Source organism: Trachypithecus francoisi, unplaced genomic scaffold, assembly GCF_009764315.1.
Source record: "Trachypithecus francoisi isolate TF-2019V2 unplaced genomic scaffold, Tfra_2.0 Contig01440, whole genome shotgun sequence".
Taxonomy (NCBI): Eukaryota; Metazoa; Chordata; class Mammalia; order Primates; family Cercopithecidae; genus Trachypithecus; species Trachypithecus francoisi.
In genome coordinates this window covers 10,936,688-10,961,986 of record NW_022681431.1, presented here as the reverse complement: position 1 = coordinate 10,961,986, position 25,299 = coordinate 10,936,688, and the positions used below count along the sequence as shown (strand labels likewise).

The following is a 25,299-nucleotide window of genomic DNA, read 5'->3' as shown; positions in this document are numbered from 1 at the left end:
GGTTGAGGCAGGAGAATGGCATGAACCTGGGAGGCGGAGCTTGCAGTGAGCTGAGATGGCGCCACTGCACTTCAGCCTGGGCGACAGAGTGAGACTCCGTCTCAAAAAAAAAAGAAAGAAAGAAAAAAGGAAAAAAAAAAAAAGAAGAAGAAGAAAGAGAAGGAAGGGAAAGAGGAGGGAGAAGAAAAGACTGTCTTAGTTCATTTGTGCCACTATAACAAAGTACCACAGACTGGATAATTTATAAAGGACAGAAATTTATTTTCTCACAGTTCTGGAGGCTGGGAAGTCCAAAGCACATTTTGTATCTGGTAAAAACCTGTTCCTCAAAGATTGAGCCATCTAGATGTCTTCATCTGACACAAGGTACGGAAAGACAGAAAGGATTGAGTACTAGGTACTTACAGGGCAGAAGAGCAGAAGAGAGTAAACACATTTCCTCAAGCCCTTTTATAAGGCCTCTAATCCCACCCCTGAGGGTTCCACCCTCATGACTTAATTAATGCTGAGAGGCAGAACCCCCTAACACTAATCACATTGGCCATTACGTTTCAACACATGAAAACTGAGGGGCACATTCAGACCACAGCAGAGAGGGAAAGTAGAAGAGAGAAACCGAAAACCTTACTTCTAGTCTTCTCTTTTGCCTCTCAGAAATCATAGATTTTAGACCTGGAAAGAACCTTAAAGGTCAGCCTAGCCGTCTCCAAGAACCCCTTTCCTTTTAAAAATTATACGTGGTTGGTGAGGACCAGTGAGGCAAACTAAAGTTTCTAAGCTTACACAGCCTATTGGTAGCATAACGGGATAAGGATTCAGGTTTCCTGCCTCCCAGTTGGGTACTTTTTACATTAAGTCATCCTGTCTCTCATTCAGTTTTACGACCTTGAGCAAGTTACTCAACCAGTCAACAAATATTTTTAAAGACCTAACAACAAGTAATGGAATATCCAACAAAAAGAAATTTAAACAAATAAAGAGCTTATTTTTCTCTCCTAATAAGAAGTCAGGGGGTAGACATAGTCACTGGTACTAGTTCAGCAGCTTAATGATGCCTTCATGGACCCAAACAATTCTATCTTTCAGTTCCATTGCATTTATTGTTGGCTCTTACCAGCATGACTGTTGTCCCATGGTTGCAAAATGGTCACGTATCTCCATATATTTTTTCAATATTTCATTTAACACTTTTTAAGTCCCATGCATGTAATGAGTTACTTTGATTTTACAAGCATGATAGCTGTATTCTTTTGTAGATGCTCCATCAAACTAAGGAAAATCATTCCCTTTATAGTTGATAAAGGCTTCTTTAAAAAATCATGAATGGATGTTGAATTTTGCCAAATTTTTTTTACATTGACTGAGATCATATAAATCATATGAATTTTCTTCTTTATTCTGTTTATGTAGTGAATGACATTGATTGACTTTCAAATGTTGAGCCAACTTTCCATTCCTCAAAAAAAATCTCACCTGGTAATGCTATCTTCCTCTTTTCAGATGTTGCTGGATTTGATTTGCCAATTTTGTTTTTGTTTTTGTTTTTGTTTCTTTGAGATGGAGTCTCGCTCTGTCACCCAGGCTGGGTGCAGTGGCGCAATCTTAGCTCACTGCCACCTCCACCTCCCATTTTCAAGCAATTCTCCTGCCTCAGCCTCCTGAGTAGCTGGGATTAAAGGTGCCCACCACCTTGCCTAGCTAATTTTTGTATTTTTAGTAGAAACGGGGTTTCACCATGTTGGCCAGGCTGGTCTCAAACTCCTGACCTCAGGTGACCCACCTGCCTCAGCCTCCCAAAGTTCTGGGATTACAGGCATGAGTCATTACACCCCACCTTGATTTACCGACATTTTGTAAAATTTTTGCACCTATGTAAGAAATATAGGTGTGTGATTTTCTTTCCTTTTTATTTCTTGGTATCAGGATTATTCTGAACTTATAAATTAAAAAGTGTTCTCTCTTCCTTTGTTCTTTCAAATGAGTTTATATAAAATCAATATTACCTTTCTTAAATGATTGATAAACATTTACTAGTGAAACCATCTTGCTCTGGAATTTTCTTTTTAGGACCTTAAAGATATGGGGTGAGTCAAATGTTCTATTTCTTCTTGTGCCAGTTTTGGGAAGTTGTATTTTTCAAAGACTTTTTCCATTGAATGTAAATTATTGAAATCATCAGCATAAAGTTATTCATAATGTTTTCTTATTATATTTTCAATTTCTGTGTATCTGTAGGGATGTTCCTCTTTTATTCTTGATATTTGTTATTAGTGTTTTTCTCTCCTGTTCAGTCTCACTAGGAGTTTAACAATTTTGTTAATATTTTCAAAGAACCAACTTGTAAGTTGGTTAATGTCTCACATTATTTTTTATTATTTTTTCCTCCTATTCACTTCGACTTTAATCTGCTTTCTTATTCTAATTTCATAAGGTGGAAACTTAAGACAGTTGATTTCAAACCTTTTTTCTTTACTAAAATAAACTTTTCAAGCTATGAATCTCTTTAAGGACTGCTCTGACTGCGTTCCACATATTTTAATGTAGTTTCACTATCATTCAGTATGCAGTGTTTTCTAATGTTCTTACAACCATGCCTGGCATCATAAAGTTCTTAGTAAGTGTTCCCTCCTGTTAGCTCCAGTTTTGTTTTTGTTTTTTGTTTTTTTTGTTTTTTTGTTCTGTTTTGTTTTGTTTTTTTGAGATGGAGTCTTGCTCTGTGGCCCAGGCTAGAGTGCAGTGGTGCGGTCTCAGCTCACTGCGAGCTCTGCCTCCTGGGTTCTCGCCATTCTCCTGCCTCAGCCTCCCGAGTAGCTGAGACTACAGGCACCCGCCACCATGCCCGGCTAATTTTTTGTGTTTTTAGTAGAGACGGGGTTTCACCGTGTTAGCCAGATGTTAGTCACGATCTCCTGACCTCGTGATCAGCCCACCTCAGTCTCCCAAAGTGTTGGAATTACAGGCGTGAGCCATTGCGCCTGGCCTAGCTCCAGTTTTTGTTTCTCTTATTAACAAGTGAGAAAGAGCCCCTTCAGAGCCTCTTTGCTGTTTCCACTGACTGAAATACCATTCTTTCATATAGGCCCAGAATTCTAATAAATTCCCATTCATTGTGACCTCAGACATCATTGCCTCAAAGAAGCTTTCCCTGATGACCCAGACCAGGATGGTCCTCTTATCTACTAAGTTGTATAGTGACCACCCCCAGAAAATTCATGTCCACCCAGAACACGTGAATGTGACCTTATTTGGAAACAGGGTCTTTGCAAATATAATCAAGTTAATATGAGATCATAAGATCACATTGGATTAGGGTGAGCCTTGAATCTAATATGGCTGGTGTCTTTATGAGAAGAGAGAAACTTGGAGACAGTGACAACAGAGGCAGAGACCAAAGTGATGCATCTTCAAGCTGAAGAAGGCCAAGGATGGCCAGTAGCCACCAGAAACTAGGAAGAGGTAAAGAAGGATCCTCCCCTAGATCTTTAGAGAGAGCACAGCCCTGCTGACACCTTGATTTCAGGCTTCTACCATCTAGAACTGGAAGACAATAAATTCTCTTGCTTTAAGCCACCCAGTTTAGGGCAATTTGTCACTGCAGCTCTAGGATGTAATACCCCAAGTTATATGTTTCCATACTTTCCTGTATTTTTCTTTCCTAGCTCTTTTCAGACAATTATTACATATAAATTATCAGGAAATATGGATGGCGTGATAATACATACTAGTCTGGCTTTTTTTCCTCTCTCTCTGAGACAGAGTCTCACTCTGTCACCCAGGCTGGAGTGCATTGGCGTAATCTCAGCTCACTGCAACCTCCGCCTCCCGGGTTCAAGCAAGTCTGCTGTCTCCGCCTCCTGAGTAGCTGTGATTACAGGCACAAAAAAGTCACCATGCCCGGCTAGTGTTTCTATTTTTAATAGAAATTTCACCATGTTGGTCAGGCTGGTCTTGAACTCCTAATCTCAGGCAGTCCACCTGCCTTGGCCTCCCAAAGTGCTGGGATCATAGGCGTGAGCCACCATGCCCAGCCTAGTCTGGCATTTTAGTAGAGTCCTCCTTAAGAAAGACTAACATAACCCCAACCAGTGTCTCCAATGGTAAGGATTTTGAAATGCAGATAATTTCGAAGGAGCCTGTCCTTAAAATCACAGTATGTCAGTGGCCACAGTTAGCTTCTCAATGCTGTCCTTGGGTCACAGGGTTTTCTAGTGTATAAATTATCCAAACGAGTAATTTCTTATAGCAACAGGTTGTCAAAAAAAGACACTGATGCGCGAGTCATGTGAGAGTCAGAAACATTGGCTCTGCTCTCCTCTCTACCTCCAGGGGGTCTTGGCCAAGTCACTCAACCTCTCTGGGTTCCAGGCTCTTAACTGTAAAAGAAGGTGATTGGGGCTAGACAGTAGAGTCCCTTTGGCTCTAATCTTCTGAGGCTTCATGGTTTGTTCCATTAACAGTAGCTGAATCCAGGTGGAGGAGGTGACCCAGGTGGGTGCTGGACCAAGAAGGATTCTGTGTTAAGATGTAGAACTGCGAGTTCTGTCTAAGCTTGTTTTACTTGATAAGTGGAATTGAGTAGACGTTTCTAGGACTCTTGTTTTTAAAAATCTTTTAAAGTGGCTGGATTGGCTGGTCACTTCCTATCTCTGGGCCACAGTGCATTCACCTGTATACAAGGCGGAAGAAAGGATGGAATCTGGGATTCCCAAGGTCTCTTCCAGCTCTCAAGTGCAAAGTGTCTTCAAAGCAGTTCATTGCTAAGCCAGAGAGCTAAGAGAGCTTAGCCTTGAGCTAAGTGTAGGTCATGGGGTCAATCTCAGGAACACTCTTCACTTTATTTCTTCTCATAACCATTGCGTGTGTTAGGGAGGGATGGGGCAGTCTGTCTCCCCCAACACAGGCTCTAACATATGCCATTGGCAGGCAAGAATGAAATCCTGGCTCTACCTCTCACGAATTAGGTGATCTCAAGAGAGACTGAATAAGTGTGAGCCTCCGTTTCCCCATCTGTGAAACAGGGAGAGTTACCGGCAAAGGTGTATATGTCAAGAGTTGAGCAACAACGCCTAGTCCTTACTAGGTTTTCAACCGCTATTTTCCATAACCGTTAGGAGCGCTAAGGACAGATAAACTGCGGTGTCCTAAGTACGCTGCGGCTCGCTGACAACCAGACGAGCACCACGCCACAGTACTGGGTGCCTCCGTGCCACCACTTCCATATTTCTCGCGCACTGCGCGGTGCCACCGCGACTCGGATCCACGAAACAACCTAGCTCTCGGACGCCAATCATCCCGAATCAGGCTCCGCCCCCCCGGCGCTCAACGCGCCCGTCGGCGTGCGCGCTCTGGGCGCAAGCGGTAACGCGTCGCCGGCTGGTGCCGGGCGGGGGTGCGGCTCCAGGAAAGGAGCGCGGCTTCCAGGAAGCTGGCTGGCGGTGATGTTGCCAGTCGGTGGTCCCCCGCTCCCGGGGTCCCCGGCCGGCCAAGCAGGTGAGGCCGCCTTCCGGGCGCGAGTGAGGGAAGGGCGGGCGGCCGAAGGGGCCGGCATCGGCGGGTACGTTGGAGTGCGGCGGCCGGCTGCTCAGCGAGCGGGCCGCGGACGAGTCTCTCTGCCTCAGGCCTCAGCAACCGCCCGCTCAGCTCCGCGGACCGATTCCCGCCGCCCCTGCTGCGCGGCCACATCCGGGCGCCCCGGGACCAGCGCCTGTGAGCCTTGGCGGCCGGCGCGCTCCTCCAGCCCCTCGCAGGGGACATCTGGCGGTCGCGCGCCTCGGGTGACCGCTCGGGATCACCCCCTCGAATGGGCGGAGCTTGGCCGGGCAGCAAGGATGCTGCAACGGGGACCCAGCCGGCTCTGCCTGCCGCTTTAAATAACATTCGCACGTCTTGTCGTTTTCGCTTTGCTTTGCTTTGCTTTGCTTTTGCTAGATTTCATGTTAGATTTTTTCTTGGAAAAATGGAGCTCATTGGGCAGTAAAGAGATGATGCACAGCATTGTTTCTGAACTTGAGTAATGCGCGGACGCCTTTTAAAGGGACAATTCTCTCATGGTCTAGAATATGTCCCAGAACCCTTAGGGTGCTCCAGACCCCAGTTAGATGAACCCTGGTGCAGAGCGTTTTCAGAGAACGTTTATCACGAAAGAAACCAAAGAGATTCTTTATGATTCAGGAACTTTCAGGCTAGAAGGTAAACTAGAGGTAATGGAAGAATTCCAAATTAGAGACTCAAAGCCCAGGTTAATTTGACATTGCGCTCTCTGTTGTCCTCTGCTTTTTGTGATGAAAATACCAAATTATCCAGCTTTAGAGAGGCCTAGAAGAGTTATATTATTTGTGTTACCATATATTTGATGTTTTTGTATTAGATTTGTTAATTCTGTTTGACATATTAGAATTATAAAATGGAATACTAATTTGTATAGTTTAATCGTTTATTTCGGTATTTACCTTAACATTGATTTATCTCTTGTAGTTGTTGCATATTGAATCTATGGCTTAGATTCTTCTCCTCTAATAGGAAATGTGTGACCGAGGCCCTTGAGGATGTAGTCTAGGAAGGAAACAAAAATGAACATTTATGTAAGGATTTATATTCTCTACGTATTTACTCAGCATGTTTACTTAAAATAGACTACCCATAAATAAAGAGACGATTCCAATTGTGAGAAAACCTCAGGATGTGTAACAGGTTAAATCTTGACAAAGAAAAATGTTGACTTGTGCTTTGAAAGAAGTGTAATGTTGAGAGGAGGACAGGGTGCCTTGGAGGAAGTGCTGTTAGTAAGTGCCTGAGGCAGGCATGGGGACAGCTTGTGTGGGAGAAAAAAGAGAGAACTGCCGCACTAGAGGGGAGAGATGGTATCTGGGACTGATGAGAGGATAGGTTGGTGAGATAAGATGGACCAGCTGATGGATAAAAGGTTTCAGGTGCCACACAGGAAACTTAGTGTTGATCCTTGGGCTTCCAGAAGGTTCTTAGCTGGTCATATTTTGAAGGCCGTGTTTTACAAAGAGTTGCTTGCAAAATGTGATGTGCACAGTGAAGGCGGAGGTGGGTGAGTCGCCAAGAGATCTGTCTTGAGGTAGTGATGCCTGCCGTGGTCATCTTAGATATGAGGGATATCTGAGGAAGAATCGACGGGCTTGGAGAATGATAGAATATGTCAACACAGGAAGTGGAAATCAAAGCTGAGAACCAGGTAATCCAGGTCAATGGGGATTGGTGATACCTTAGACCTGGAGAATTTGGAGGGTGATATTAGTTTGCATCAAAAGATTTCAACCCCAGACTTGGACTAATTGAGTTTGCGGTAACAGGGCTTCAATGGGCTTGGAATGTGGAACTGGAACTTGAGGAAAGTCAGAGTTAATGCAGGAAAAGTGACCAGAAAAAGACTAAAATGGGAACGAGAATTTTGCAAATGAATAGAGAGGGAGGAAGAGGTTAAGACTTTATATTGAAAAATAAAATTAAAATGGTTAAGATAAATATTGAAGAACATACAGATCATAAATAGCAATTACGTACATTTCTTCTTAAAGAATAAATCAAGTTGTCTTCATGTATCTTTTTTCACAGCTGAGTAACGGTGCTACCCTGCCACCTGGCAGCCTTCACATCAGCCTCTCGCTCTCAGAAAGCAAAACGCTGCTGGAATGGTTGAGAGCAAATTTAATTTTTCCAGGTTCTCTTGAATGCTTTGATAGTCAAATCATTCTTTTTGAAGTACCCTTCCCTGTGGTACCTTTGCTTATTCAGAAGCCGAGCTCTCTCAGAGGCTGACTTCTCTGTGATTTTGTTTGCCTGTGATTTGAGTTCACTAACATCTGTTTCCTTGGATCTTGCGTTTTTTCACCAGTGGAACCATTTCCCTTTGTGATTGATTTGCGTTGTTTTTGTCGTTGTCTGTAGAACTGTCAGTGAGAGACTGACAAAGACATTGACACCTGACCATGGGCTTTATTCCAATAAAGAATGATCAGCCAAGCAGGGCCCCCCTAGCTGAAATCATGAGAGTTAATGCATCTCTCAAAAACATGTCAGTTTTGGCCGGGCGCGGTGACTCAAGCCTGTAATCCCAGCACTTTGGGAGGCCGAGACAGGGGGATCATGAGGTCAGGAGATCGAGACCATCCTGGGTAACATGGTGAAACCCCGTCTCTACTAAAAAATACAAAAAAAAACTAGCCGGTTGAGGTGGCGGGCACCTGTAGTCCCAGCTACTCGGGAGGCTGAAGCAGGAGAATGGCATAAACCCGGGAGGCGGAGCTTGCAGTGAGCTGAGATCCGGCCACTGCACTCCAGCCCACAGAGCGAGACTCCGTCTCAAAAAAAAAAATCAGTTTTATGTGGTAGTACTGAATTTGCCTCCCAGAGCCCTGGTGTGAAGATTCTTAGCTAGAAGGACAATTGGAGTTTACATTTGAAGATCAGCTTACCATATTGTTAACTTTTAGGCAATAATCCGTCGTACTTCTGTCCTGAGTAAAAATGATAGTGCTTCAGCAGTTACAAGCTGTCCTATTTTCTCTGCTTTTAAACACAAGTTTTGTAATTTAAAGTATCTGTTTATCCTTTTGATCAAAATCATCACATATCTCAAAAGAAAAAAAATAAAGAAGTCCTGAGACAAACCTCAGATGACGCAGAGTTTCCTAAGTGTGCTGTGATCATTCTCGCGGTCACCTTCCTCTTCGAAGTGTGTTCTTCTCACCCCATCCAGAATCGACCTCCCACCTCCAGAAATCTTTTCCTGCTAAAGCTAGCCTTCGCTGTGCTCTTCTCTGAGCTCTTATAACAAGAATCCGAGTAATTTAACATTGCCTTGAATTCGTAGCTTGGTTGTTTTCTGGGTATTAGTATTTTCTCTGTAGCAATCTGCAAACTCCTTGAAATTTGGAACTGGGTTTGTTACTCCTCATATCACCTTTGTAGTCCTGATTTTCTTCCCCAAGGACCAGTTTGCCTTTAACTATGACTTTAAGCTGCTAACTAAAACTTTCTTTTCTTTGGTTCTCAGTTCAGCTATCACACAGCTCTCACTGATTTTTATTTTTAGTGTTGGGATTGGAATTCCTGTGTCCTGATAGGCTTTTAAGATAGACTTTTTCAGTATGTTCAGAAAAGTATTTGATCCTGGAAACAAGGTTTCATCAGTCAAAGGTAGCTTGTTAAAAATCGTTATTTCTTCTGATGATAAAATTAATATATGTCCTTTGAAAAATATAGGCAAGCCTAGGGAAGAAAATAAAGATGATACCTGATCTCATTGCCCAGAAATAACTAAGCACTGTTAACATTTTGGTTTCTTTCCTAACATTTTATCCCCCCCCAAGCATGGTGACATTTTTTCACTTAATATATCATGAACATCTTTTCATGTCAATAAATAGATCTGTATCATCACCTTTAATAGTCACATTGTATTCCACTGCATAAATGTACCCCACAGTGGACATTAGTAACAGTGTTTTGCTGTTACACACAATACTATGATGAACATCCTATAGATATTTTAGTGAGTTTACCCCATGACTTCCTAAAGATGAATTTCTGGAAGTGTGATGGGTAGAGCAGAGGGTCGGCACACGTAAATGTTTGTGTGTGTCACCCCAATACCCCCAGAATGTTAGTGATGTGCCTGTCCAGAGTCTCACAGCACTATTCATCGACCTTTTCCCCATCCCCTGTTAGCCAAGTATCACCAGGCCTTCATGACTGCCAATCTGATAGCTGTTTTTATTTCTATTTATCTGAATACTGATAGTTCTATTTTATCAGCCATTTCAATGAGATCATTTCAATAATCTCAAATTGTCTTTGCTTATTTTTCTATTCAGTCTGTCTCTTATTTCTTTATGAGAACTTTGGATATGTAAAGGTTATTTACTCTTTGTCACGCACTTTGCAAGTACTTTTCCCAAGTTGTGTGTATTCGTAGCGGGGAAGGATTTTTTTTTTTTTTAAAGCATATAGAAGTTTTAAACTTGTGTAGCTATTTTATAAAAACATTAAAATCCATTTAAACATCTAGATCACTGATTTTTTTTTTTCTTTTTACTTTTTGTGTAAACTTTTAAATCACAGACATTGTTTGTCCTAAATTTGGGGTACAGAGTACAATATGGAAACCATATTAAAATTTGAACTAATTAAAGTGATTTTTTTCCCTTTGTCAGGTAGGCAGTATTCATACTTTTTACTGTCTAATATCTTTGTGTGTATGTTTTATTTCCTCCACTGCGTTATAGATTCTTTAAGGTCTAGGCCTGTATCTGATTCATCTTTGTGTCTCCCATTTCCAGCCATTTTTGAAACCTGCAAGAGTTACTCATGATTTGTGTGGCAGGCACTGGTCACTGGGGAAACCGAAGAATAAGAGGCTGTCCCTGCCCTAGTGGGACTTGTCATGTAATGAGGAAGCCAACCACAAGTGTAATACTTCATCCCACTGCTGTGATAAGCAAATACTCTGGGGATATGAGGATTAGGGAAACTCAGCCAGGACTCATGCTTGATTTGTGTCAGGACTGATTCTTAGTAATGCAACTGACGACCCAAGGGAGAGGTTCATTCTGCAAATGCCAAGGAATGAGAGGTATTTCAGTGATCTGTAGCTTGTGTTTCGTGTGGCTGGAGCCTAGGGTACATAGGAGGGGTCTGTCGGGATGAGACAGAAGATGGGCCCCAGATCAGTACTTTGCAAAGAGCTTTCTGCGATGATGTCAGTGTTTTATGTCTGGACTGACTAATGCAGAAGCTGTATGTGGCAGTTGAGCACTTCAAAGGTGGCTAGTACAGCTGAGGAACTCAATTTTTAATTTTATTTAATTTTAATAACTTTTGATAACCACATGTGGCAAGTGGCTACTTTAATTTTAATTGGCTAATTTTATTTAATTTTAATTACTTTAACCTCATGTGGCAAGTGGCTACCTCAGTGGACAGCACCGGACTAGATCATGAAGGATCTCTTTTATACCCTAAGGAGTAAGAGAGGAAAGTTGGGGGATGGGGAGGTATGATTCCCTGTTTGTTTTGGAAAGGTCACTCTAGTGTAGAGGTTCTTAACCCTTTTGGGTCCTAGAACTCTAAAACTTGACTTCTTGCCAGGCCCTTTCCTGGGGTCTGCAGAGCTGCAACTAGCACTCAACTGAGCAGACCAAAACCTGGGCCTGGGGGAGCTCCCATTCTGGAGGAAGAGACAAAAAAGAGAAACGTAACATACGCATTATGTTAGAGGACGAGGGTGAGTCGATTCTCACACTTGCATCCCACCTCTCCCTCCCAGGAGCTGTGTGACCTTAGACAAGTCACTTAGCCTCTCTGCGTCAGCCATAGAGTGTTGTGATAATAGTGTTTGTCTTGTAAGTTGTTAGGAGGATGAAGTTAGTACTTGTGCAATGTGTGGAGCAAGGGCTGGCACATAATGAGCACTATATAAGCGTTTAATAAATAAATGCTGAGGAGAAAAGATCAGTCAGGGAAAGGAGTTGGTGGGGAGGGGGTAGGCATTACAGTTATTGGTCAGGTGACCAGGGAAGTCCTCCTTGAGAAGGTGACATTTGGGTAAAGACCTGACAGGAATGAAAAAGTGAGCCATATAGGTTACTCCCTAGCAGTAGGGGGGCAACAAGTTGAGAGATCCTGAGACCAGAAAGTGCCTGGCCTTTTTGAAGATCACTCGGCACATCAGTGTGACTGGAATGCAGTGTTAAAGGAGGAGAGAGTAGACGATGAGGTCAGAGCCTTAACAGGTGGTCAGATCCTCTACGACTTTGTAGGTTGCAGTCTTTGGTGGATTTTGAGTACAGAAGTAATCTGATCAGGGTTCTGAGCAAGGGGTGGGAGTGTGGAGCTATCAATTTCCGAGAAAGTATCTGTGCCCGAGGGTGTTGGAGGCAGCATTGTGGGGCCGCTGGTTGAGACTGCCCATAGAAGACTAGTTAGTCTGCTCTTTTGATAGAGCAGGCAAGAGATAAGAGCCTGATCTCAGGAGAAGGTGATAACGAAAGGGATTTTAGATAAACTGAGGTTAAAGAAATTAAAGGAATTGGTAAGAAATTACATTTGGGGCCGGGCGCAGTGGCTCACGCCTGTAGTCCCAGCACTTTGGGAGGCTGAGGCGGTCGGATCACGGGGTCAGGGGTTCGAGACCAGCCTGGCCCACATGGCGAAACCTCATCTCTACTAAAAATACAAAAATTAGCTGGGTGTGGTGGCAGGCACCTGTAATCCCAGCTTCTCAGGATTACAGGAGAATTGCTTGAACCCAGGAGGTGGAGGTTGCAGTGAGCCATTGCACTCCACCAGCCTGGGTGACAAGAACAAGACTCCATCTGAAAAAAAAAAAAAAAAGAAAAGAAAAAAAGAAATTACATTTGGAAGATGAAGGCAGTGGGATCACACGTGAGTCTGGTTTCCGATTTGTGTAGCTCGGTGGGATCAAGATTGAGACTGCAGGGGCAGAGCAGATTAGGAGAAAAAGCAGTGAAGACTGCAGTTGTTAAGGGTGCAGTTTTAGAATTTTCTCATGGTTCTGTGCAACATTCAGATAGAGACGGCTCATAGGCTGTTTAAGATGCGTAGAAGAGAAGCCTGGGGTGGAGAAAGAAAAATTTGAGTTATCTGATCATTGAAGCCTCATTAGTGATTGTGTTAGAAGAGAATGAGGCTAGACAGAGAGCCTGGAAACATAAGAGTAGTCAGGGTTGGCAGAGAACAACGCTTAAAGGATCCTGAGCAGCAGTTATTCCAGAGCTCAGAAGCAGACCAGACGAGACAGCTGTCTTGAGAGGTCAAGCAGCTTTGCGAGACCGAGGAAAGATAGAGAATACTTGTCCTTTGGCTTCAGCAGATTGGAAGGAGGCCCTGGCTGAAAGCCCTTGTCTGCTCTGCAGTTTGAGGCCTGGAGGCTGGAGGAGTAGTGATAATGGTGGAGTCAGAGAACTAACTAGGGATACAGTGCCTTGCACAGTACTTTGTATATAAAAGGGAAGTATAATAGACATTTATCAAGTGAATGGACATTTCAGGTTCACATTCAACTTATTCTGCCTGTCTCCTACCTCCACGCCAAATCTCCCTTGTACCATAAGGTATTTATGGCATATTTGATATCCTGATATTTTGGGATCACTTTTGGTTAGAGAGCACTAACGAGTACCAGACGATTATCATCTCTTTTGATTTAGGTCTACATTGGACAGTATGAAATTCACTTAGAAGTGTGTTGCTCAGAATAAACCCTTCCAACAGCTTCGGTGCGAGGATCATGTATGTATAGATTATATGTGGCTGGATTTAAGCACACACTTAAAGAACGTAGACGTTTTCTTTGATGATACTATCTTTGTGATTTGTCTCACTTCCTGGAACAGGAGGGCTCTAACTCCATGAGGACCCCAGCATTATTTCTATAATTGTTTGTGAGAAGGACTGAATCCCAGAGCATTGCCTTGTTGCTGACCTTTCAGTATGGGGAGGTGAGTGATGGGCCTAATCACCATGAAACATGAAATCTTGGTGACACAAAAACAGGTCTCGAGAGGAAAAAAAATCTAAATCACAAGTGAAAAATGTGAAGTTGTGCTGTGCTTCTGTTTAATACCTTTTTTCTTCCAGGACCCAATGAGGTATTTTAATGCATGAAGCACTCTTCAAGGTGAAGAATAAAGAAATTAAGTGTAAAATAATAAAATTTATCCCAAAGGCAGTGCAGCTTTTTTAAAGCCAAATCATATTTCTAGAATGAGCCTCTCATTCTTGACATAAACTGAGGGCAAAAGTTCCTAATTATTTGCAGAAATGTCTTGTAGGAATATTTCTAAAAGCACAGGACATAGAAAATTCATTTATTGACTTTGTTATGGGGGTGTTGTTAAAATGCTGTTTTCTCCCATTCCTCGAGTCATCTGGGAGAGATTTGCCTTGGACTTCAGTGTTAAGCAAATGTGCTCCTCCTGAGCTATTTGTGTATTTCTGGTGTAATGGGCAGTGAGCTCAGTCGCATTTGCAACAGGCCCACCTTACGACATGCATTTGTGTCCATACTACGTTCCCATTTGGTCTCATCAGCCTCATACCCAATTTCATGATCAATTTATATATTTATGTTACTGAACTTATTCTTGTAAGTTGTCTCTAATTCTGTATTTGTTTTGGAACGAAGCAGGGTAAAATAAAAAACCTACATGATACTGTCAAGAAAAGGGGAAAACACAGAAGTGTCATAACCATCAGGGCCTAATTCTCATTGAGATGGTTTTATGATAATGGGTTGTGTAGCTGTTGTATAGCACATGCAAGTTGCCAGTATACAGATACCTACAGATAGGGAAATCCAGGTAGCTCAAGCCAAATATCTTATTTTAGGATCACTTTAGGTGAAGGAAGCCTCGTTGGAGCAGATTCCTTTAAAATCTTTTTCTTTCTGCTTTCAGGATTGGCATCTCCTGTCTTTTTCCTGCTTCTTGGCATTTTAGCATATCTCCAGTAGGGTGTCCTCGAATTCTGAATACCAATTTACGCCAAATTATTGTCATTAGTGTCCTGGCTGCTGCTGTTTCACTTTTATATTTTTCTGTTATCATAATCCGAAATAAGTATGGGCGACTAACCAGAGACAAGAAATTTCAAAGGTAAGGGATAAAAACATTTGCCTTCTAGATCAGAAGCCATACTTTCGGTCTTACCTGTTTTAGGCTGCTGGAACGGAATTCCATAGACTGGGTGGCTTATCAACAACAGCAATTTGTTTCTCCTCGATCAAGGTGCCATAGGTTTTGTGTGTGGTGAGGGCCTGATTCCTTGTCCTGAGATGAGGAGGTCTTCTTGCTGTGTCCTCACATGATGGAAAGGGGCGAGGGGGCTCCCTGAGGTTTCTGCCCTCATGAACTAATCACCTCCCTGAGGCCCCACCTCCTAATAGCATCACATTGGTGATTAGGTCTCTAACATACTAATTTTGGGGGTCCGCAAACATTCAGACCATAACACAATCATTTCGTGACTTCACGACGTTTGGCTTTAGGTTGGAATTTAAGGAACTGTAGGAACTAGATTCTGTGCCATATACATCATGGCATGAACAGTTAAACCATTTGAAGCTAGTTAACTGCTAACTACCAAATCCATATCATAAGAGTCCCTGGAATAATTATTTATGCATAAACATCTCCTGTAACATACTTTAAGCTGATTTTTGAGTTGGTAGTTTAGAAGTAGAATTTTGCATTTTGGAATTTGAACTTCTGTAAAGGAGTGTGTATCTGATTTAGATGATCTTTATCATTATCACTTGTTTTCTTTTGACTCTTCAATTATTCGACAGTTGTATTAACGTTATAGTGGGGCTGCTACATAGCTTAGAAATTATGACTTGGTGTTCGTTGCATTTTTTCTGTTAGACATAAGATGATATTCTCTGTCTAAATCAAAGCATACGTGTGTTTCTATCTAAGGTACCTGGCACGAGTTACCGACATTGAAGCTACAGACACCAATAACCCCAGTGTGAACTACGGGATCGTGGTGGACTGTGGCAGCAGTGGCTCTCGAGTATTTGTCTATTGCTGGCCAAGGCATAATGGCAATCCACGTGATCTGTTGGATATCAGGCAAATGAGGGATAAAAACCGAAAGCCAGTGGTCATGAAGATAAAACCGGGTATGTAAATGAGAATATCTGCCCGGTAACCAGGGTGCGTCCCGTCATTCTCCAGGCATCTTTCATATCGTTCCCTTTCTGCACCTTCATAGCCCTGAGTCAAATCTCACACCGGGACCTGATGGGTCTCCTTGTTTCACTTTCTTTTTCCTTTTCTGTCCATTTTGCATAGGGTGACTAACACCTTGATACAACATCCAAACAGACATGTCTTTTTGTCTCCTATAGCATTTTAATAGTGCCTTACTCATAGTATCTACTCAGATGGTTGCTGGTTGGCATTAACTATGGAGAGTTTTTTCCTGTTTAGTAGTCATTGGTCTCTATCGTTAATGACAAGGTAATTTCAGATAACTCATGAAAATCTATAATATATTGGCATATATTTTTCATTTTTAAAAATTGCTGGCCAAATATAGTTCTAGTCATCTAGATTGTTTGGTGAGTGTGACCACAGAACTTAGAGCTAATAATAATTATGTATAGTTTTTAAAGATACTATAATTTCTAAGCCAGTGTGACATGTAAAAGTTTAGATTTGGCTTCCTTATTAGGTAATTTACGTCAGTGGTGCTCTTTTTTCTGTGTCATCACCATTTCCATGGACAGCAGCTTCTGTCAGGAGCGTTTAGAATGGGAGATACAAGCTTTTTATGTCTTGATAGTTGATCACTGATTTCAAACAGTGGACCACTGATCTTAATAGAGATGCAGCACTTTTATTTCATCTTTCTAATGTATTAAAGTAGTAAAATATCAAATGCAAACAATCCAGGAAATTTATCTTGTAAATTATTAGAGAATATTGATAAATAATAATTTTGTAGTATATTATCCCCATTTCAGAAATAAAATTTAAAAGGATGTTCAGGTTAATGTGAGAAAAATGCATATCCTCATAGAAGAGTCTCCAGCCACGTAGAATGGTGACCCCTTGAGTCCTCATTCTTCGTGGAATAATTCAGACCCCACCTCCTCCTTCAGGCAGCCCTCAACAAGTTGATTATCCTTTGATGTGTGGGCAGCTAGGAACCAGCATATTACTCAGAAAATCTAAAGTTTGTACCTCACTTTTCAGGTTAAAGAGAGAACCTACTCTATGTCTATATACCAGCATTATTTTATCAGAGTACATTTCCGTGTAATTTGTTAGTGAGTGTCTGAAATTTTAGTTGTATGTATTTCTACCCCTTAAATTTTTATGTATCCCTAATCTAGAAACATTTTTAGTTAAATTAATGTTGATCAAATAAAAAATTTATGAGAAAACTAAAAAAATAAAGCATTTTGCATTTCATCTAGCTTCACATACCAGGTCCCATCATTGACTAAACAGGTCTCATGGAATAAGATGAAAACTTCCATGCCTTGGAGTTGTTTAGAACAAACGGTCAACTACATTATCATCCTAGAGTATATACAAAAATCTCATTAAAATCAGGCTTAACATGGGTCTGTCTTGCACTATACAAAGTTATGAAATGGAAGTCAAAATACCTTTTTATTGCACTACTCTGTCCTCAAGCATGGATTTCCGTGTATAGCATTGCAGCAAAGCTCTAGAAATTTCCTTCATAGGGTCTGGCTAGTTTAGGACTTTGACTGCATTGAAATTGAATTGTATGTGGCGTCAAAAGACTTATAGTTTAGTTCATTTTTTGCTAATTCCTTTGATGAATCACTTAATCTTTGTGGGTTTATAATTTTCTAATGTGTGAAATAAGGAATTTTTAGACTTCTAAAGTGCCCCTCATTTTTAATATTGTAGGCTAAATGACACCTAGAAATATTCATTGATGTACTCATTCATCAGATACATGCTGGGCATCTGCCATTTGCTAGGCACTGTGTTAGGTGCTGGGAATATAAGTTTGAATAGACACATTTTGTGCCCTTGAGAAGCTTTCAGTTGTAATGAGACAGGCAAGTAAATAGGTAATTTTGATATGGTGTAATGAATGTACATCTAGCAAAAGGAAGTAAGCATGGAATTTAACAAGAGTCGTCTTCAGGGTTCTGTTAGCATGACTTCCATGGAGGCTGGAGCCGAGTGGGTATGCAGGAATTAACCAAGTGAAAAGGGATAGGGAGGTGGATGGAGAAGACTCTTCCTGGTGGTGGAGTTTGAGCAAGGCCCTAAGGCCACAGTAAGGTGCACTATGGAAATGTTAGTTCAGTGTAGCTGAAGGCAACGGAAGAAACATGGGAAGAGATAAGGGTGGGTGAGTTATGCAGGGCAGGATGTGCTGTTCTGGAGTTGAGCCTTATCTGGAGGGCACTGAACCACAAAGAATCGGAAGCCTGAAGAGGCATCATTTGGGTAGGGAATGGTGGGGAGATGGTCAGGATCAGAGGGTGGGATGTGCTGTGGCAGGCTGGCAGAAGGTGTGTCCAAAGGGATGAGGAGTAAAGTCATGTGAGAGGCACCGAGGAGAGGGCATCTATGAAACCCAGGTTGTGTGTTGGGATGAGGGAGAGGGACTTCATTTAAGGCCCTGGCTTGGGCCTCTGGGTGCCCAGCGCTGATAACCTCGGAGGGAGGTAACCAGCAGTGAGACCAGGTTTGTAGCGAAAGTTGAATTCAGATTTTGCCATGGTGTGTTGGGGGTGGCTGTGAGGACAAGCACGGGCAGTGTCTGGTGGACAGTTACCCCACGCTCACCTGGAGGCTAATGAGCGCTGCATGGCCGGTGGCACAGTTAGGAGTTCGTGGCATGCTGATGGTGATAGCGGCCTCAGGAGGTACTGAGCTCACCTGGCGAGATGGGGAGCACGTTTCTTGAGGGCAGGCAAGAGCCCATCCACGTGGCAGTGACACACAGCAGATGCTCAGTCAGGTCTGTGTGCTTTGATGAAGAAGAAAAGGACATAGCACTGAATAGTGCCACCAACATTTAAGTAAGGTCTGCAGAAGAAGTTGCTAGAGGGATAGGAAAAACTAAGAAAGTGTAATGTGTAGCATGATTTCCCTAAAACTAGCCACTCTGAAGAAGCATCACATGTTACAGCTAAAATATCTGCTTCTTAACTAAAGTATCCTGTTTCTCTAGGCATTTCAGAATTTGCTACCTCTCCAGAGAAAGTCAGTGATTACATTTCTCCACTTTTGAACTTTGCTGCAGAGCATGTGCCACGGGCAAAACACAAAGAGACACCTCTCTACATTCTCTGCACGGCTGGAATGAGAATCCTCCCTGAAAGGTGATCCTCCACAGAAGGGCAAGGGTGAGGGTGGGCTCCTGGAGGGGAGAGGGGGTGTTCTCCCCCTCCTCCTCCTCGTCCATCATCATCATCACTGTCAAAAGGAAAACATTCAAAATTCTTTCTTCAAATCTGGAATAGTATCAGAACTCTTCCTTTAGCCAGAATCTACCAAATAGTCTTTAATTGACTTAGGACTATAGTCAACTGTAAAGCTGTCATTTTAAAAAATCTAATCTATTTTATGTAGTTGAGGAATGCTTGCAGTTGCAGTTTTACATCTAGATATCACATAATTCACACAACTTGTTCATTTTGAAAATTCATTCCTAATATCTTTCTAACGAATTTCTTTGTTTTTAAAATTAACTGTTTCATACAAGATATACCAGAGCCCTGGTTTGTTTTTTGTTTTTGTTTTTTTGTTTTGTTTTGTTTTTTCTTTTCTAAACAGAAGATATCAAGCTGTAATCTTTTGATTTGTAAATGTTTTTGTTGCCTGACAGCCAGCAGAAAGCTATTCTGGAAGACCTTCTGACCGATATTCCCGTGCACTTTGACTTTCTGTTTTCTGACTCTCATGCAGAAGTAATTTCTGGGAAACAAGAAGGTTGGTATATTGGTCTTCAGTTTAAAATTTGGGACGCTATTCCTTTAAATCCTCCCCATTTTCACCAGTGTGCCCTTTGTTACACTCCTATTATCTTAACATTTGGGAATTAATAGACTTGAAATATTATAATTTTTAAATAACTAAACCAGTTTCTTACATGACTAGTCTTTGTTGCCCAAACATTAAGCCACTGAAAAATAGCTATTTGTCTTCACCACATGTAGGGACATAGCTTGATGTAAACTCAACTTTGATAGAAAAGGCTTGTGTGCCTTGCCTCAGTTGTGTGGCTTCCTGGGACTTTGATCATTATTAAGCTGTTGGAGCTTCTTCTCAACTTTGGTACACTGAGAAATATCAAATCTTTGTTCTATTTTCAAAGAAATGATTCTCCTTGAGAATGAAATGTCAAGTCAATGAAATAATTTGGGGTATAGCTTCCTAGAAATGTATACCAAAAAGTATTTCAAAAGTCATCTGTCATTTCAGCATTAATACTTCCTATGTGAAAGACACTGTAGAAAATACAAAAATGGGGTGAAATTTACACATTGCCATTCAGCTGCTTACAGACAAATGAGCTACACAATTAGCTGTTCTATGAGGGGTTTAGGTACCAGAAAAAAGATAGGAAAAAATATCACAGGCGTTCTTAAGAGGGAGGCATTTTTTTTTTCCAGCTAGGGCCATGTTGGAGAAAGTGACATCTGAACTGCACCTCAAGGGAGGGAATAGTTCTTAATAGAACATGCCAGAGCATGGGAAGGGTGAGGCTCTGAGGGAGGGGCAGGAAGCACATGCCAGGCAGAAGAAAGGACTTGACTCAGGTCAGGTTGGAAAGAGGGTACTGTAGACAAACACAAATGTTTTAGTGTGGGTGGTGGGCCTTCTGGAAGGAGTGGCGGGAGTGTTAGCGATTGGCTGGCTCTTGAATTGTCAGTCCCGGAATTTGGACTTCTTTCTGTAGAGGAGTCCAATGCAGAGAGTAGAGCAGGTGGCAACAGAGGAATGGGGCATGGATGGATTAGATGGGCTTCCCCCCATCTGTAATGGTTCGAATCAAGGTGGCAATGAAAACCAGGTGTAGGGAATGTGAAAATAGAATCAGACTTGTCAGCTGAGTGAATGGAGAGATAAAGGAAAAAGGAGAAGATACCTTGAAATTTTTTTTCGTTTTTTGTTTTGTTTTGTTTTTTTTGAGATGGAATCTCGCTCTTTCGCCAGGCTGGAGTGCAGTGGCGCGCTCTTGGCTTACCGCAACCTCCGCCTCCCAGGTTCAAGCGATTGTCCTGCCTCAGCCTCCCGAGTAGCTGGGACTACAGGCGCCTGCCACCACGCCCAGCTAATTTTTGTATTTTCAGTAGAGACGGGATTTCACCTTGTTGGCCAGGATAGTCTCAATCTCTTGACCTCATGATCCACCTGCCTCGGCCTCCCAAAGTGCTGGGATTACAGGCATGAGCCACCCTGCCCAGCCGATACCTTGATGTAAAACTTGGCAGGTTTAACATCATAAAAGTGAAAATTCCAGTATTTTGAAAGAACTCATAAATTTCTAAAGAAAACTAGCACCTAGTGTATTGTATTTTCAACCTATGTAGATGGTATAACTATAAGCATTGAAGTTGAGAGTTCCTGGAAAGCCATTTGGAGTAATAAAAACATCAGTAGCAAGGTGTTATTTCAGATGATTTAACAGGTTATCAGGGAGTGAAATAAATGAGATGTTTGTACAGACTGCGCTGATAAGAGTTACACAAAATGTTTTAAAATTTTTTCTTCTCTTCACCCTGTGAAATGTCTATAGGTGTGTATGCTTGGATTGGCATTAATTTTGTCCTTGGACGATTTGAGCATATTGAAGATGGTAAGTGTCATGTTTCCAGCAAATGTATCTAGTTGGAAATTGGTGCTTTTCTGTTTAATCCAAAGGCTGAAAAAAGCTAAGCTTTGTGACACTTCTAAGCCTGTAGGAGTAGAATGAGAGGAGCTGCAGTTGAACATAATTCAACTTGATTTTAATTGGAAGGAGTAGACTGGATTTGCCTGAATATGCTTGAAATAGACCATGGAAAGAAGGTGACTCTTCAGAAGAGCCCAGTTCTCTGGATTAGTTCTGTTCCAATGAACACTTTCTGTTCTTTCCAGATGATGAGGCAGTCGTGGAAGTTAACATTCCTGGAAGTGAAAGCAGTGAAGCCATTGTCCGTAAAAGGACAGCAGGCATTCTCGACATGGGCGGCGTGTCGACTCAGATAGCGTACGAAGTCCCCAAAACTGTAAGCTTTGCGTCCTCACAGCAGGTCATTATCTGTACAAATTTCCTTCTGTTTGGTTTGGTTTTCATTTAACATGTGTCCATCGTTCTTGTTTTGTTTTCTGAGTCTGAACACATCTTTACTGTGCTTGCTGAGGTGCCGCCTCTCAACCCAGGAGAAAGGAGACAGGAGGAACAAGGCAGACCTCAGCTGAGCCGCTTGTGTGTGTTCATTGAAATCAGCTGGTTTGTTTTCTGACCGTAGTTTTTCTTTGGTATATACGCAGTCGCATGCTTGAGTTTCTGTTTCTGTTTTCTCTTCAGTCACGTCTTTTCTCAACAGGTTTTATAAAATGTAACATAATAATATCTGAATTTTTTAAGTTAGAATTGGGGGAAATTCTTTTTTTTAATGGTTCAGACGTTGAGCTTCCTTGGGGAGGATTGAGCTTTGTATCCACTGCTTCCACATCTTTCGACTGGTGGTTTACCCGAACTGTTCTCCAGCCGGTTCTGTGCCCTCTCAGTTGCTGCCTGGGCAACCTTGTCTAGAGAACCCCGGCACAGTTTCCAGATGTATTTCTGAATTACTACACGTCTTTTTTACTCCATTTGTGTTCAGCTGTAGATTAACACCAAAGCCTAGCTTCCTGCATTTTCCCCTCAAAGGTGGGAGGCAGCATGGCGTGGCGCAGAGGGGAGGGTTCAAAGTGAGACCGTGGAGCTAGACAGGCCTGGGTTTCTTCATCATCCTCCTCACTAGTTATGGGACCTTATGCGAGTCATGTACCTTCTTTTTTATTTTTATTTATTTATTTTTTTTGAGACGGAGTCTCACTCTGTCACCCAGGCTGGAGTGCAGTGGCCGGATCTCAGCTCACTGCAAGCTCCGCCTCCCGGGTTCACGCCATTCTCCTGCCTCAGCCTCCCGAGTAGCTGGGACTACAGGCGCCCACCACCTCGCCCAGCTAGTTTTTTGTATTTTTTAGTAGAGACGGGGTTTCACCGTGTTAGCCAGGATGGTCTCCATCTCCTGACCTCGTGATCCGCCTGTCTCGGCCTCCCAAAGTGCTGGGATTACAGGCTTGAGCCACCGTGCCCGGCCATCATGTACCTTCTTTAAGCTGGTTTCTTCATCTGTAAATGTGAATGAAAGTACCTACAGCATAGGGTTGTAAGAAGGTTTAAATGAGATAATGCATCCAGTGTATCTGTGCACTGCCAGGCAGCTAGTATGTTCTCAATAAATGTTACTGACATCTTTATTAAGCTTCTTGGAAAAATACTTTGTAAATTCAAGTGTTAGAATTTGTGTTTCCTACCTCCCATTCCAGACATGCCTCTAGAGATTGTTATGCTCTTTGTAAAAAATCATGTTTTCCCCTCTCGATATAAAGTAAAAAAATACATAGAAATAATGTTTGGAACAAATACTGAAAAATCAAGATTAAAAATTTCACATGGATTCATTACCTAAAAAAGCCCTTGTTAGCCTTTTAGTGAATTTCCTTTCTTTTTTTTTTTCTACTCATAGTTTTAAAAAATATGGTTGTGATAATCTTAGTTTATGTGATTTTTGTCCTTTATTTAACACTGCATGAGCATGTTCCTCCGTAAGCTGTTGATTGCTGTAATTAACCTTCCCTTGTTAGTGTATATTTAGATGACATCTAGTTTTTTCTGCCATAGAATGACAAAGGACATATTTGCATATAAAAACATTTCCATATTTAGGTTTATTTCCACAGCATAGGATTACATAAATAAATAATGTCAGAGGGTATGAACTGTTTTGGTCACTTCCTCTTTCAAAAAGTCATAACAGTATCACAGGTTTGCAGCCCATCTGAAATTTCCTGAATCAGAATTGTCATATTGAATTATGAAGGATGCTTAGAAGGGTCTTTGAGAAGTGCAGAAGCAGATGTTTTTGTCCCTCTTAGATGTGACTGTTATTAGACCCTTCTTTTTAGTAGAAGGTTAAAGTAGCTTAAGCTATTAAAGTTTATTATGCTTATGTTTGCAGGAAGAAGTAGCTAAAAACTTGTTAGCTGAATTTAACTTGGGATGTGATGTTCACCAAACTGAGCATGTGTATCGAGTCTATGTGGCCACGTTTCTTGGGTTTGGTGGCAATGCTGCTCGACAGAGATACGAAGACAGAATATTTGCCAACACCATTCAAAAGAACAGGTAAAGCACCTTTCACTCCTTGGCAGTCACTTGCAAACCTAGGTCTCTTCTCCGAAAAAACAGACCCAGGCAAAGCAGGAAGAACTCAATTAGCAAAAGTGTGTTGCACTGTTAGCTTTTTATTCCCCCACTAGCTGAGCAGGGAGAAGAGATGAAAGCACACCAGGGTCCTGCCTTCGGCCCTCTGTCCCACGTGCCCTGAAGGAGGTGCGTGCGTGTTCTCTGTCTCTCACCCGCATCTCAACTGATGGATTAGAAATTTCACCATCAGACTGTAGAATAGTTTGGAGCCCTGGGTGGTGCTACTCATGATTCAGAGTCCTTGGAAAACCCAGTATCTGGAGCACTCCTGGTGTCCTGGAGGCCTCAGGTAGTGTGTTGTCTTGTTGTTGCTGAGGAGATTGAAATATGTGATGTTCTGGAGACTATGGATGAACCAGCCTGTGCAGCTAGTTAGTGGATAAAAACCATCTTGAAGGGAATTATTCAAAAGAAATAAATTATTTAGAAGAGTCAGAGTTAGTGGCTTTTAAATTTAGCAGTGAAGCTTTAAAAAATGAGTGTATGTAGAATTGTGGTATAGAAAATATATTTTAAAAAGCACTCTATTGGTTTAAATTGACTTTATAAGTGTAAGTATATAGCAATTATTTATTTGAAATTTGTAAGAACAGAAAAGCTATTTGGATGAATACAAAAAATCTGACTCTGGGGTTATGTAAGCTATCCTATTTATTACTGTGTTTTATTTGTTTGTTTATTTTGATATAACAATTTTGAGGGGGAAAAATCCTAATTCATTGAGCTAAGAGATTGTATACTTCATTGATTAATCTTAGTAAACCTGTGAAGGCCTGAACTTGAAAAAAGACCAAGTTGGAACTGTTCAGTACATTTACCACAAAGTCATGTGTGTAAATAGGAAAAGCAATAAAAACCTTTTCCTATGTCTGAATAGTTTTAATTATAAAATTGGTAGTCCCATGGTTTTGTATTTTTAATTGGTATTTAGCATATCTTGGTATAATCATTTTTATAGTAGTCTTAAGCTAGAAATATTTTATAAACAACATTTGAAATATATTTTTTCCAAAACCTTAATTTTTACTCATTGGTTTTAATGTCAGAAAGCTTTATATAATGGATAGTTTAGTAGTACTTCTTAATTTAGATACAGGACAACTAAAAATAATAGCATGAAATATATATTTGACTACTCTTTGACTTTTATAATAATTACAAATGTTTCATATATCATGAATTGAGCATTGAAGTACACATTTATCTGTTTGCCATTTGTAGTGGTGATTGATTTTTTTTTAATTAAGTGAACATTTTTATGGCAAAGACCTTAATTTATTACAT

At 41.5% G+C, this 25,299-nt stretch overlaps 1 protein-coding gene across 7 annotated transcripts in view; it reads left to right on the top strand.

The window, feature by feature from the left end:
• The first annotated feature begins 5,328 nt into the window (after positions 1–5,328).
• The window catches only part of ENTPD4 (ectonucleoside triphosphate diphosphohydrolase 4), a 31,091-nt gene continuing 11,120 nt past the window's right edge, over positions 5,329–25,299 (top strand). For 4 of the 7 annotated variants that reach the window (XR_004441159.1, XR_004441158.1, XM_033228805.1 and 1 more), the window contains exons 1-9: positions 5,329–5,490; positions 13,383–13,487; positions 14,445–14,642; positions 15,465–15,670; positions 18,721–18,871; positions 19,378–19,481; positions 21,292–21,351; positions 21,633–21,787; positions 23,768–23,934. Coding sequence is in view for 5 of the 7 variants with exons in the window: in XM_033228805.1 (XP_033084696.1) it covers positions 13,480–13,487; positions 14,445–14,642; positions 15,465–15,670; positions 18,721–18,871; positions 19,378–19,481; positions 21,292–21,351; positions 21,633–21,787; positions 23,768–23,934 (1,049 nt within the window). In the remaining 2 variants the exon portion in view is untranslated. Of the gene's footprint in view, positions 5,491–13,196; positions 13,279–13,382; positions 13,488–14,444; positions 14,643–15,464; positions 15,671–18,720; positions 18,872–19,377; positions 19,482–21,291; positions 21,352–21,632; positions 21,788–23,767; positions 23,935–25,299 lie in introns of all 7 variants that reach the window. The other 3 variants (XM_033228780.1, XM_033228790.1, XM_033228820.1) reach the window with 3 other exon arrangements.